The sequence below is a fragment of the Sebastes fasciatus genome, chromosome 3 (genome assembly GCF_043250625.1).
Source record: "Sebastes fasciatus isolate fSebFas1 chromosome 3, fSebFas1.pri, whole genome shotgun sequence".
Lineage (NCBI taxonomy): Eukaryota > Metazoa > Chordata > Actinopteri > Perciformes > Sebastidae > Sebastes > Sebastes fasciatus.
In genome coordinates, this window is record NC_133797.1 from 28701746 (window position 1) to 28715939 (window position 14194).

Consider the following 14194-nt stretch of genomic DNA (forward strand, 5'->3'; position numbering starts at 1 on the left):
ACGTTGACTTCCTTTTTTTTTTAAATTTTTCATCGTCATGTCAATGTTTGTGTAACAGCATTGTCTATATTTTGCAGTCTGACATGGTGATGAAAACAGGAATAGTAAAAGAACGTCATTGTTTGCAGTGAATAATATTGTATTTTAGGTTAGTTAATGGTGACTGACGTCAACTGTCATCTCCATGTCATTTTCACTTACCTTAGAGGACAAAGAGTCTACTGTCAACCCTTTAGGACAAACATTATGTGACTTCACACGTGTGTGTACGTGTGTGTGCAGGTGTGTCCTTGCACAATATGGTTCATGTGTGTTGCTTGGTCGTTAGAAAAAAAAGATCTTATGCTCTCAGTAATATCCATTTCTTTAATTTTGGTTTCTGTGTTTGACATTTAGGGTTTTTTTTGCATTCAAATTGAAGCTCAACGACGTAGGCCACTGGTTTTAAAAAGGAAAGAAAAAAGGAGGTTGAGACTTAAATGAGACACTGACAAAACAGAAACTGCCTGCGGTTACAGTAGCTACTTAAAGACTCTTGGAATTAAGTGTCATATCCATTAGGCTCATTTTGGTCAGTTTTTCTTCCCCGCAAACTCGTGTCCCCTTAGCGGTGAAATCATCAGCGCTCATGCTCCGCTTAATGGACACGGCGCTCTTCTGCATGGCTCAGCACAAGAAAATAATGAGCGGGCAATGCGTCTTGCTTCAGTGACTCATTTCCAGGCCATACTTTTCCAGTGAAGGCCTCAAGTGACATCTCTAAGGGTGAACAAGGCTACCAGATCTACCAGAAACTAGCTTCACTTTTAAAAAATATTAACTCACAAAACAATGAGAACCTATCATGGAAAGTAACAGCCCGTCACTCACCCTGAGTCTATGCACTTATCCTCCCTGCGTATTCATTCTCGCTGTGACAAAAAAAAACTTTAAAAAATAGTAACATTTTTTTTTTTTTGTCTTGGAGATACATGGAACAGAACTTAGTGCAAAGTCATCTCTATGGGAACCACGCACAGCTGACCAGCGCTGCTCTGGCGTCATAAATTAAAGGTGAAAATAAAACAAAAAGTAATTATAACCATCAAAGTCACTGCAGGTCTGCACGAGAGTTCACCACAGTTCACAACAGGGTTTGAGCATCAGAGGTTTGTCAAATGCTCCTCCTCTCCCATATAGTCATCTTCATCTGCATAATGTGGCTCTTCCTTTTAGTCCCACTTTCTTCAGAGCTGTCAGTCACCCGAAACTCTCATTCCTCCTTTCATCCTTTTCAAGAGTTCAGTTTCAGCCCGCCAAAGTTTCTTTTTGCGCTCTCGTGACTTCTGCAGCAGCGGTCACAGCTCCTATAGGTTGAAACAAGGCACCCCGTCCTCGCCTTCACCTCAGGGTTCACTAAAAGGCCACAGACTGTGCATCTGAAGGATCAGGTGCTCCTGGTCACTTCCTGGTCTTTGACCCCTTGACCTTTAACCCTGGCTCATTGATGCAAAGGTTATCTAACCTTCAGAAAGAGGTAAAGAGAGGGAGGGGGATAGAGAGAAGAGGGAAAAGTAATTTAATTCCATTTTGTTTACGTATTGATTCAAATGCCAACCATGAGAAAGGAGAGAAAACATATAATGCGTTTGCTGTGAATGGGCTGGAACAACCTAAGCGGACTCGTCAAGTGGCTCCCTCTGAATCATAAACAGTAGCACAAACAAATCCGCAGACAAAAGACAAACAGTGTTGAGCACTGCAGAAGAAAAGAGAGCTCTGCAGAGATCAAGGTGAGGCGACTGTCAGCAGCAGCACTTACACCAGGAAGCCTCATTTAAGAGCATGCTTTGAATGCCTTGACAGGATTACGAGGTAATCGAGTTCAGAAGATGTCTTTATTTTTTCTTCGAAACCAGCAATGTTTGTATTTACTTTGTATTTTGAATCATCCATTGATACTCTACCCAAACATTTTGCTTTTATTGCTTGCTTTGTATGGTTTAACTTAAGGCTTAATCTTAAGAGACCCACACAGAACCATTTTTCTCTTTTTTAGAGGCGTACAGGGGGTCTTTAGGGGGAGATAGCAGGTCAGCAGTAGATGTCACATAGAATTGGTGTACATCATCTGAAAGCTGGGAACCTGAAGATTAATTTTAGTTTATTTTATTATGATAGAAGTATATGATGGCCATTCCCATGCTCTATTATGTCTCATAAGTTGTTGCAGCAATTTTTGGGTTGATACCATTTGTTACATAGATTTGGTGCTAAATTTAACCATTTTTTTACCATTTGAGAATTGATAAAAATGATCAATAATCCCTCCAAAATACCACATTAAGACACCAAGACCTTGAGGAACACCATAGAAAAAAGCCATGCTGTGATTTGATTTCAAAAACTTTTGGAGATTCCTGTAAGAATTGCATTTTTCGGTGGTTGGATGGCGAGCACTGGCAAGTTCTGGAAACTGCTTAGAAACCCCCTTATTGTCAATCTACTAGGAAAGCCATCCATCCTCTGAATGCTCTAGGTCTGTAGTTTGTGGCTGTAAAGTTTCATGAGGCTGTGATTATCCTAGAGGTCACAACAGGTCATTTTATACAGTGAGGTTAAGTTTAAAAAAATGGTCTCAATGCAATGAAATGGCTACTATGGGGACTAACGTCATCACACATGAATACAATTAGGCTCATTGGATCCACAAGAGTCTCATCTTTACAGTGATACCCAATTTATGTAATTCCAAGACTGTTTAGGGACCCCAGTATGCAGAAATATTCAAATATACCTTTCTTAGAATAGGCGGAAATAACACATTTATACTGCAAACAAAAAGCTGCATGTGATTATCATAAAGTGGGCATGTCTGTAAAGGGGAGACTCGTGGTTACCCATAGAACCCATTTTCATTCACACATCTTGAGGTCAGAGCTCAAGGGACCCCTGTGAATATGGCCCTGTCAGTTTTTACTCGCCAAAACTTGATATGACATACTGTACAAATGGATTTCTTAGGTTTTCTGTAGCAGTACGTCTAATCTGGCTCTAAAACTGAGCCCGCTACAGCGTCTGAGAGACAGTAAAGTTGGTCTCAGAGGGTTAAAGGCCCTGAAAACATATTCAATCAGATTCCTACTACTGTATGAGCAATAGGGCTCTACATGAACATAAAACCTTCTGCCAAAGTCTGAACTGTTTTGGTTATTACACATGAGAGATTTCTGTATTGTGTTTTTATTAATTTCCTTTCTCTTTGGTTGGAAGTGAGCCGGACTCTGTTAAAAGGGGCGATGACACATATTTCCATGCACCAATCAGTTTAGTCTAGCAATGTTTGAATCGAAATCTAATGACCGTTGAGGGGTTGCATGCTTATGTTTCTAGCACACAACCCACGGAGTTAGACGCTTAATGAATAATAACTATGACTCTAAGTGTTGCTTATTTAGTCACGAAAATGTAATCTCGTGAAGAAATACTTTAAACCACGTTTTCAAGGGCTTCAAGAATTTTTTTTTCACTATCTGCTGAAGACAAGTTTTGACTTGCATTTATAAGCTGATGAAATACTGTAAGTGTCACACAGAGTTTAATGCTGCTGACCTTCTGCAGCTCCTCTCTTAGCCAGGAGGGAAGCGGCTGTCCGAGGCGATGCAGCAGCTTCGACAGCTCCACGTTGTGTTCCCTGTAGTACCTGGAGAGATATGCATGTGCCTGAAGAGAGAAAAGGGGGGTGAAAAAAGAGGGAAGAAGAGAGCAAAATAGGTAAAAAGATGAGCAGACATAGACGGGGGAGTGAGGGAGATGCAGTAAGGGAAAAAAAGAAATAAGGAAAGAAGACAGAAAGTATAGTAAGGCATATGGAAATAGGCAGGGATTTGGGGAGAGGCATGAACAAGGAGGGAAAAAAAGGAAAGGTGAGATGTGCAGGGAGTGAAAAAAGGGTTGGAAGGAGAGATATTTAGAGGAGAAAATAAAAAGACAGCATGGGAGTAGGGAGCAAACAAGAAATTGAGAGAGATTAATGATGTGCCACCATCTTTAGATTAGTTTATTTCTCCTTAATAGGACTTTAGGGCCACTAAGTGCCAACAGAGCTAAGAAAAGAGTGGTTAGAGAGAGGTAGAAAATTACATGAAGGATGTATGAGATCCATTATCTCTCTCCCTCCCGTGTGCATCCCTCATCTCCCCCTCTCTCCTCTCTCCTGGTGTTCCCTCCATCCTCTTCCTCCTCATCTGTCCTCTCCTTCTGTCCCCACCGGTGGAAACTCAAATACAGTATAATTACAGGTGACACTGAGGCGCAGGCATTAGCCACGTGCGAGCACATGAGGGAAGACAAATTGTATCTGTGTGTGTGTTTGTCTTCATGTGTGATTCATTGTCGGGCAGGTCTGGTCTCTCCTCGGTGGAATCAGTAGCCAGGACAAAGATTTATGGATTGGATTTTCTACCCTCTACCGTTCTCTCCCTCCATCCCTTTCCACCGCCTCCCCACATCCTCTCTCTCTCACGGGTGTTGTGTCACTATTGAGTCCTCATAATTAGGTTGTAACTTTTCGGCTGGATCTGATTGGCTGACAGTTTCCACCCCGACGCCGAGTCCTGTGGGAAATTTTGCCACAGCGATGGAGGGGACTGGATATCACTGTCAGTCAGACTGCTGCTGCTTTTGCTTTTTCATTCGTCTCTTTCTCTAACATTTCATTCAATGCATATAAATGCATAGAAATGTATTTTAATTAAAATGTTTACCTCCGGCTCCATCGGAGGGTACTTTCTCCCTTTGCTCTTCCCCAAACATTTTGTCTTTCCTCCCTCAAGGAGCTGGCACCAGAAACCCTTCTGAGGATCAAACCTGAGAGGAAAGAAACACAGAAGAGAGAAATGTTAATACAAATTAAATTAAGTTATTATAAGTACGGTTCAGGAACAAGGCCACGCTTCTCTCTCCCACTAATTCATTCACCTGCACCTCGTTAATTCTACCACCTGTGCCTCAATTATTCAGCCACCTGCGCTGACCTATATATGTGTGTCTCACCCCTTTCACTCCCATTTGTCTCGGTTCTCTTGATCCCTCCACCCCCCAAACCCTGTTCGTCTCCTCTTTTCCCTCTCAGTGGCTGGCACCGTTGTGTTCGTACCCCGGGTGGATGACGAAGCACAAAGCTCATTGAGACGTACCCCCACCCTGAGTCTCGACCCCCGGGTTCCCAGACACTCCAGCCACAGCAAGACGCCGTTCAGCCTCGTTCATCCCCACGTAATCAACCCCCTTTCAGCCTCTCCTCGACCCCCACCATACACAACCTCAAACCAATCCTAAACCCAATCTCCTCGACCCCCAATTAGGGCCGCAACTAATGATTATTTTCATTGTCGATTAATCTGATGATTATTATCTAGATTAATCGATTAGTTGTTTGGTCTATAAAATGTCAGAAAATGGTGAAAAATGTCGATCAGTGTTTCCTAAAGCCCGAGATGACGTCCTCAGATATCTTGTTTTGGCCAAAGATATTTAGTTTACTGTCATAGAGGAGTAAAGAAACCAGAACATATTTTAAGAAGGTGGAATCAGAGAATTTTTACGTTTTTTTCTTAAAAAATTACCAAAACGGTTTAATGGATTATCTAAATAGTTGGTAATTAATTTAATAGTTGACCAGTAATCTACCCCCGATCATCCCACCGAACACGACCTTCACTCAATCTTTCCCAAAACTATTTTTATACAGTACACATGGTGTGGTCTTTGTTAGAGAAATAAGCAGTATAGGCCTGAGTTCAGTCTGAATATAAAGCAGTGTCTCGTCTCTTAAGAAATTAAAGTTGAAAAAGTGTGCCCCTCTTACACTCATGGACTAGACATAAATGTCACTACGCATTCAACACACTCTCTGTCTGTCTCTTACTCTTTTGCTATCGTGCTATCGGTGTCTCTCTGACTGCCACTCCGTCTTGTTTCATCTCTGTCTCTATCAGCCTCCCTCTCCATTGCGCAGTCTCTCTCTCTTTCTCTCAATGCAGACACACAATAATCATGAGAATAGTTTATTGGTTGGTTGTAACAGTAATCCACTTCTAATGGATTACTGTATTACTAATTCTTTATCAGATGGTAAAATAGAATAAGAAGTTTGCTTAGGCTATAGTTTGACTTGTTTACTCCCTTCAACACAAATCTAATTTAAAATGTGATTACTTTACTTATTGGTTTGGATTCATTTGTGTGTAAAGAAAGACACCCCGAGAAAGACGACTGTGCCAATATGAGTATTTTTATAATGTACGAGTCCATGTTTATTAAAGGCTTTTTATTTTAAACCATCCAGTTGAGTGCCTGGGATTTATGCCAAAAACTACCAATGGATGAAAGCATTTTTTTCTTTTTAAAATAAATTCTTTTCCCCTCCAAGATTATTTCACTTTTTATACATTTATTCTTATTTTCTTTATTGATTTACTGCTTTCTATTTCTTTTCAAATGTAACAATTAGGGCTGTGAAAGTTAATGCCATAATAACGCGCTAATGCAAATTTGTTTTAATGCCACAAGTTTCTTTAACGTATTAACTCAACTTGAGATTTTTAATTGATAAACACATGCAGTTTTGGGAAAGTCATAGTCAAGTCAGCACACCGATACACTGACAGCTGTTGTTACCTGTTGGGCTTGAGTTTGCCATGTTGTGATTTGAGCATGTTTTTTATACTAAATGCAGTACCTGTGAGGGTTTCTGGACAATATTTGTCATTGTTTTGTGTTGTTAATTGATTTCCAATGATATATATACATACATTTGAATAAAGCAAGCATATCTGCCCACTCCCATGTTGGTAAGGAGTATTAAATACTTGACATATCTTCCTTTAAGGTACATTTTGGACTGATACAAAAATGTGCGATTAATCACAATTAAATATTTGAATCGATTGACAGCCCTAGTGACAATACATGTACAAAAATGTTAAATATGATATATATAGAATGTCCTCCTTGTTTATTGCAATGTGTTACTTATCTTCAATTAGTCTCTATCCAATGAATAAATAAATAAAAATAACCAATAATCACTGGGGGATTTACGCATGTGCCTGAGATGGAACTTCAATTCATTACTGAATGTAAAAAAACAAAACATAAATGTGACAGAAATATTTTAATAAATTCGATGCCTCTATAACGTTCCAATATCGGCTCTATGAGCATGCCTTGTGAAGCCAAACTGTCACTCTTATGAAAAGACTATTGCACCCCAGCAACATGTTATGTGACAATGTGTCACCAGGCGAGGAGATGGTAGGTGACTTTCAAAGCAAAGTACTCTAGTAATAAAGACATGTGCTCCTGTGTATATGCATGAATACATATGCTTGTATATATATTTAATATACAGTATGTATGGGTATATGCCTGCACGTGTACTTTATGTTTATCTGCTGCATATGTAATGTAAGATATCTTGGTAAATTTCTATGCTTGTATACATTTATGCACATTGCTTCTGCAGCATAGTAGCACAAAGTACATCTGAAGAAGAGGTAAAAAAATCAGGGATGCACGATGATATCGGCACGAGAGAAAGAGAGAGAGGGAGGCTGATAGAGACAGAGATGAAACAAGACAGAGCGGCAGTCAGAGAGACACCGATAGCACGATAGCAAAAGAGTAAGAGACAGACAGAGAGTGTGTTGAATGCGTAGTGACATTTATGTCTAGTCCGTGAATGTAAGATGGGCCCCACTTTTTCAACTGTAATTTCTTAAAAGAAGACAAGTTGAAAGATACGCACTTTTGTTAACTGCTATTTGGCAGTCAGAGTGTAAGGGCTAATGTGGATGTGACTGAAAGATGCAAATATTGTTCTTTATCTGCATGCATCAGTGGGTGAATGAAAGAGGGGAAAAAAACATTTAAGTGGTTCTCCTTCAGTTTTCCTCTGACAGAACAGGAGGAAGAAAGGAGAGGGGGATTAAATAAATAGGCTCCAGTGTTGAGGATCTGTCAGACCGCTGCCATGTCAAGAGAATGAGAAGGAGAAAAGAAAGATTAGGCTTTTGTATAACTCCGTCTTCGCCCAAAACACACTCACACACACACACACACACACACACACACACACACACAGCTTCCTTATTATTCTGTCAAAATGCATCTCTTTACGAATTATTTGTGTGCATGTGGGCTTGTGATTCAAGACAGAGGCACTCTCTGTCCCAATCTGAGCTACACTTTCTAGATGTCCCTGTCTGGAGATTTGAGGGCCTGCAAGCAAACTGCATTCTGATGAGCCGCGCTCGAGATAAATAAAACCATTTACCACTCCTCCCAAACTTAAAGGTCACATGCCAAAATCTCTAATGCAGTTGAAACAGAGCATCGAGAGGCCAAAGCTACTTCTCTGGAGTTGGATTAAAACTGGAAGTTGGTTGGCATTAGGGCTGCACAATTAACGAATATTTATCGTGATCATGATTTTGGCCCCCCACTATTAAATGAACATGATCGAATGCGATATTAATGTTTAAGATACATGCTCCACTCATGGAAAACTCTGCTGCATTTCAAATCAAGCGCTTCCTAAACTAACAGCCAGCCACCAAGGGGGCGATCCAGATGTTTTGGCTTCACTTTTGGGGAGCTGTCATGCCGCTGCACGCAGCACCCTACAGCGGCAGCCTGAGAAACACTTTCCTGAATCTTATGGCTGCAGTCCAGAGTAGAAAAGTAATATACAACAGAGAGCAGATGGGCAAAATGAAAATGCACTGAATTCCGGTGAAGAAGAAGTTTATTTTAAGTCTTATTTTGATGCAAATATTTGTGCATTAGCAGAGACGTAGCACAATGTGAAAGCATGGCACCGTTGATTTAATCTGGGGTCAATAGTTTTGGTTTATTTCGCTTCAAGGATGCATTGTGAATAAAGACGCTCTTGTTTTGATGCAAATATTTTTACATAAGCAGCAATGTAGCACAACATGGAAGTGAAAGCAGTGCTCTGTTTATTTAAAGTGGCAGTAGGCAGAATGTTTTTGGCATCAATGGGCACCTCCTCAGGCAGCTGTCAATCACTCGCGAACTCCGATCAAACGGTCAAACTAGCCCTAGCTGACCTGCATATTTTAGCTACAGACAACCCCTATATCGCTTACACAATAAAGACCCATTATTTCTCCCTTTTGCACAAGACGTCTTTGTGAGAGACTGCAAAGAATATGTTTAGTTCATACTGAGGAACTTGCATAAGTTATTTATCATGGTTACAGCCTCTGGAGTCTTTGCTGTTTAAGTTCTTTCGGATTGACACCGTGGCGTGCACTAACCTTTTCGTACTTGTATTTATGCAGACAGCTGTAACACAGACAGGCAGGCAGTGTAAGTGAGACAGTCAACGCTCTGCTGGGATTTGATCCCAGGCCAGAGACTTCACCACTTGACTGTCTTTTGGCAAGAATAGGCATACATTTTTTATTGCTTGAACAAATGTGTTTAATATGTAATACAAATATTATTCATGGGCTTCAAAATTGTAGGCTTATCAAGTCATTTTACTTTATGCATTACACAAAATGACCTGCTTTGTTTCTTAACACTAATGAATTACTCCTTTTCACAACCTTGTTATGTTAATTTGACATTATACCTAAGAATTTCTGCCATGTCTTCTAAAATTAAATGTCAAAATTCCTTGATGTTTCTTTTCTCCTTTTTTGTCTCGTCATCTCTTCTTCGTCTTATATCCATGTCCTCTTTGCTCTCTCTGTTGGGACCACATACTACTTTTTACCCCTCTACAAATACTGACAATAACCCAAACATAAATCTGTGTAAAAGCAGAAATGTAATAGCTCAAAGCAAGCAGCGAACTGACCATCTGCTATTGGCTGATCTTTGGTGCCAGGTGATGTCACTGTTTGTTGTAGTTTTCAGAGAATGAAACAACCTGGCACTAAAGAGGAGAGTTTAGTACCCCAGTGTTCGCCAGTAGATGTCAGGCTTCACACACATTTGGGTTTTGGAGTCTTGTTTCAGCTTGAATCTGTACCATCATTTCTATCACGGTGCACGCCAGCCAGGTGAAAGGTTGCCCTTCGCCCAGGACGCCAGGAGATGGAGGGGACTAAAGAGAGAAAGCAAGAGAGACTCACGTAAGGGCCTGGGAGTAGTTGAAGTGAGGAGTGACTCCCAGGAACTTCTGGACTTCATCCATCACTGACGCAGGGTCAGTCCTCAGCTGATGGCCGTCTATGATCATCACCTACACACAGAGACATTCATACTGTAACACTGGGTACTATTAACTAACTAGTTAGTGCATCACAACTCATTTAGGCAACTTAATCCACTTTAATGACAGCCACAAACGCTGGAAAACAGAGCTCTGAAAGCTGATCTAAAATATCACTTTACTCTTTTTTTTCATGTGAAGTATTTATACCTATTCCTGAAGGCAATATACAAAGTGATACTGTATTTAGTTCCCATCTAAACACAAAAATAAGGACATTTTAAATAATGCAAAACAGATATAGTTACCATTCATTTAATTATGTTCCTGATCACGGTAAACATCAGTAAATCTCAAAAATAAATCTCATCTCTCATTCCCTTTCTATAAAAAATATGAACAATAAATCTCCTCTTACAAAACCAATACAAGGCTTTAACATTACATACTGTATGAGCAATAGTTTAATAATAATATGTGCAATACAGTGCATCTGTTTCTGTGCATACCTGATTAGCAGGGTAGTGAGTGAGCCATCTCTCTAGGTGTGAGGAGTAGAGACCGGGGATGAGACAGCGGCTCTGCAGGGAGCGGAGCTCAGCCGGCGCTCCCGGTCTTGCACTGATGACATCATAGAAGGTGAACCGCAGGGCTGCGTGGTCCTCGTGAGCTCTTTGATGCTGGGAAGGTTAGCAGATAGATACAGCCACGTAAGCTTCAGAGAATTCACTCTTATTTTACTATTCATCTCATTCCTCGTCTTAAACATCAAGTAATATATTCACAACTTTGCACGAGAGAGCGTTTTTTTTTATTGTTGACAATGACTTAACATTTGAGCTGGCACGTTGTTGACATTCATGTCTCATTAATCAAACAGACTTGAGCGGAAGATTTCAGGATTTTGTGACATTTCCCGCTCGGAGACGTATAGATAAATCAGGCTCATTAGCTCCACGCTCGCAGAGAGAGATCCGACTCCAAACACAATCTTGGATACAAAACTCAATTAAAAATAACATCTGTTATAAGATGAGGTATTTTCATTTATTTGACCCCTCCCTTTTTGAGACTCCTCCTTTTAATTATAATGTTTGCCGAACTGTAAATAGTTCCTTTTTTTCATTTCCTGACAAAGCATCTGTGCATATTCCAAATGTACAAAAGTGAATAAACATTGTCATATGATGATGCAGGCAGCTGTAGAGAGTTAAAAATAATCTATCCTGTGTGTTTGCGTATGTACCTGATACCAGCTGTAGGCCCTGTCAGATGGGTTGATGAGCAGGGTGATGATCTTGGCCTTGGGCAGCAGGGCAGCAGCTCGCCGCGGGGACTCCTCTGAGGGGAAGTAGTTAGCGCTCTTCTCAAACAGGAAGTCCGTGCTAGCGTTAGAGGGCACGGGGAAAAACTCCATGTACCTGAGGCAACAGACACGCAGAAAAAATGAGAGGAAATGCAAATACACATGCACACGCTGATGATACACGCCTCATCGTACACAAGCACCAGCATTACTGCAGTCACCCGGAGTGTACATTGCTACATTTGTACGCATGTTTTCAAAGTCAGATACGCTCACAAAGTTACGGCCTTAATCTGAGTTTAGACAACGAGCCTAGAATAAACTTGACAATATAATTTTAACAGTGTTTAATGACACATTTTCAGAGTTACGTCTTTTCTGGATGACTTCGGAGGCTGCACCAGCTGTGTCTCTGTCAGCTAAGTAACCCATTTATGGGTCAATTTAGGCATCCATATGTCTCATGGCTTATGTTTGCAGGCTTAAAAGATCATTTTGAAGATGTTTTTGAAGTGCTTAATGTATCATTGAAGTCTGCAAGACACATTACGGTCTACAACAACCTTCCCAAATGGAAAGGGTTGTTTATAATCTTCCTTTTCACCTTCGGTTTCAACTAATAAAAAAGGCACAGAGAGAGAGAGAGAGAGAGAGAGAGAATGAAGGATAAGTGTTTGTGTTCTCACCAGTCAATTCCTTTGTGGTAGTTATTGGTGTTGAAGAACTGGACCTCCTCGTAAGTCTTTGGACTGGGAAAGTTGCTGGAAATGGAGGGATGCATGAGCAGGAAGAGATAAAGTGCTGTCGTTCCTGGAAGAAAGGGCATAATTCATAACTGGCTCGTTAATGCAGCTCAGCGGAGAGTAGTGTGAGAGCTGTCATCCACTGATCCATACTGGATGATTTTTCCCTCTGCAAGATTTATATCTTGCTGAGAATACACTATGTGTGTGTGTCTGCAATGATCACAGGCCACCCCATCAAATGATTCAGAAGCATTTGACACCAATCAGCACCAGGGTCTTTGGTCGTGCCCTCTGTCTCACCCTCAGCAGCTCTCTCTTCACCCCGTCGCCCAAACACTTACTCCCATGCATCCTGCTACATCCACCCTCACCCTGCTTCCTATTTGCTCTAACATCTCTGACATGTGTGAGGCATACCCTGCAATAAAATCTGAATTTATGATACCGTGGTTGTTGTCGGGCTGCTAATGTTGCTATAGTGACCCCTCGTCCCATTTAGTAAATTATCACCTGGTTAATTAGCAGCGTTACGGGACCTCCTCGCCTCTCACATCAAACACCAGTAATTAGAATTCCTGAGACCACACAAAGACACTTTGGATCCCAAGTAGCGTACACAGATTTTTAATAATCTCCTCTTTTTTTGTCTCTTTGACAGAGAGAAACCCAGAAAAGGAGAGGGTTGGTAGCTCAGTACGGTATCTCTATGCATCTAAAGCAGATAGTATGTGGGTGGAAGAAAGGAGGTGAGAGCCTCCTCCTTTGTCTCGCTCTGACAGGACCAAAGGAGCTGGGGGGATTAAATGAATGGGCTCTGATGTTGAGGATCTATAGACACCTGGGCAGACAGAAGGAGGCTCTCTGTTTGTGTTCATGTGTACTGTAGCTTACCTGTTTTCTGTGGGCCTATGACCATGAACTTGGGTAACCTGTCACAGGTTTTCTCTTTAGACCAGATGTCTTTGTGCCGTTTGTCATCGCACGGGTTCTACAGAGGCACAGACAAACAATACGAGGTTAAAGTGATGATGTACAAATCAAACATACAAAAACAGAAATGCCTGTATTTCAAGTACATGGAGGATTTACTACATACAATGAATGAATAACCTTTTTGTTATGTATCATGCATACAACTATCCCCAGCCAGCAAGGGCTTACAAGACACCACAAATTCAGCCAACTTGAACACCTTTACAATCAAATCCACCTTCATTGTCTACAACTAAGTCATAAATCACTTTTTTTAGTAAAATAAATAATAGTAAATACAAGTAAAATAGTCCTTCTTGCCTTCCTTTCAAGGCTTTCGAGACAATGTTATAGCATAGTGGAAAATGAACTGTCATTAAAGGTGCTAAATATGGGATTGGGTGCGTTTCTATTGACTCTCAACGGCTCTCAACATGGTGACGGCGAGCTGGCAGCTCGCAGCTAACGCTGCTAACAACAACTGACATAGGTAACAACAGTGTTAGGGTGGGCGTTACGCTTCCGCGACGATGCTGTTGGTTGGGACGGCGTTATAAGCTGTAACCGCCATATGAGAGCAGTGCAGAGCAGCGGCTGTGAGCTAGTCAGTGGGGCACGCTCACATGTACAAACATGCACTAAAACCAAGTACTAAAACCATGCACAGCCAGCCAGGCTATGTCAACAAAGCGCGGAGAAGCTTGGATTACTACACACATAGCAAATTTATATAGAAAATAGTTATTTGTTGCTATGTTAATGCTCTGGATATCAAATTTTAAATCATCATAATTTGTACAATACAACAGAAAATGGGACCCACTTTCCACATCACACAGCTCATACAATCTGTTTTGCTCTTGAATATTATTGAATTCACATAATAAGAATATTTTCACACAGAAATGCACTGTAAAAAAAATGCACACAGAAAGAAGCACA

General features: G+C 40.9%; 1 protein-coding gene across 3 annotated transcripts in view; it reads right to left on the minus strand.

Moving 5' to 3' along the window:
• Positions 1 to 352: 352 nt before the first annotated feature.
• The window catches only part of ndst3 (N-deacetylase/N-sulfotransferase (heparan glucosaminyl) 3), a 124484-nt gene continuing 110642 nt past the window's right edge, over positions 353 to 14194 (minus strand). For 2 of the 3 annotated variants that reach the window (XM_074630027.1, XM_074630026.1), the window contains 8 exons: positions 13172 to 13268; positions 12221 to 12344; positions 11475 to 11649; positions 10738 to 10908; positions 10149 to 10258; positions 4746 to 4848; positions 3592 to 3702; positions 353 to 1499 (listed from right to left, as the gene is read on the minus strand). In XM_074630027.1, coding sequence (XP_074486128.1) covers positions 1470 to 1499; positions 3592 to 3702; positions 4746 to 4848; positions 10149 to 10258; positions 10738 to 10908; positions 11475 to 11649; positions 12221 to 12344; positions 13172 to 13268 — 921 coding nt within the window. In that variant the 3' untranslated portion in view covers positions 353 to 1469. Of the gene's footprint in view, positions 1505 to 3591; positions 3703 to 4745; positions 4849 to 10148; positions 10259 to 10737; positions 10909 to 11474; positions 11650 to 12220; positions 12345 to 13171; positions 13269 to 14194 lie in introns of all 3 variants that reach the window. The other variant, XM_074630028.1, reaches the window with a different exon arrangement.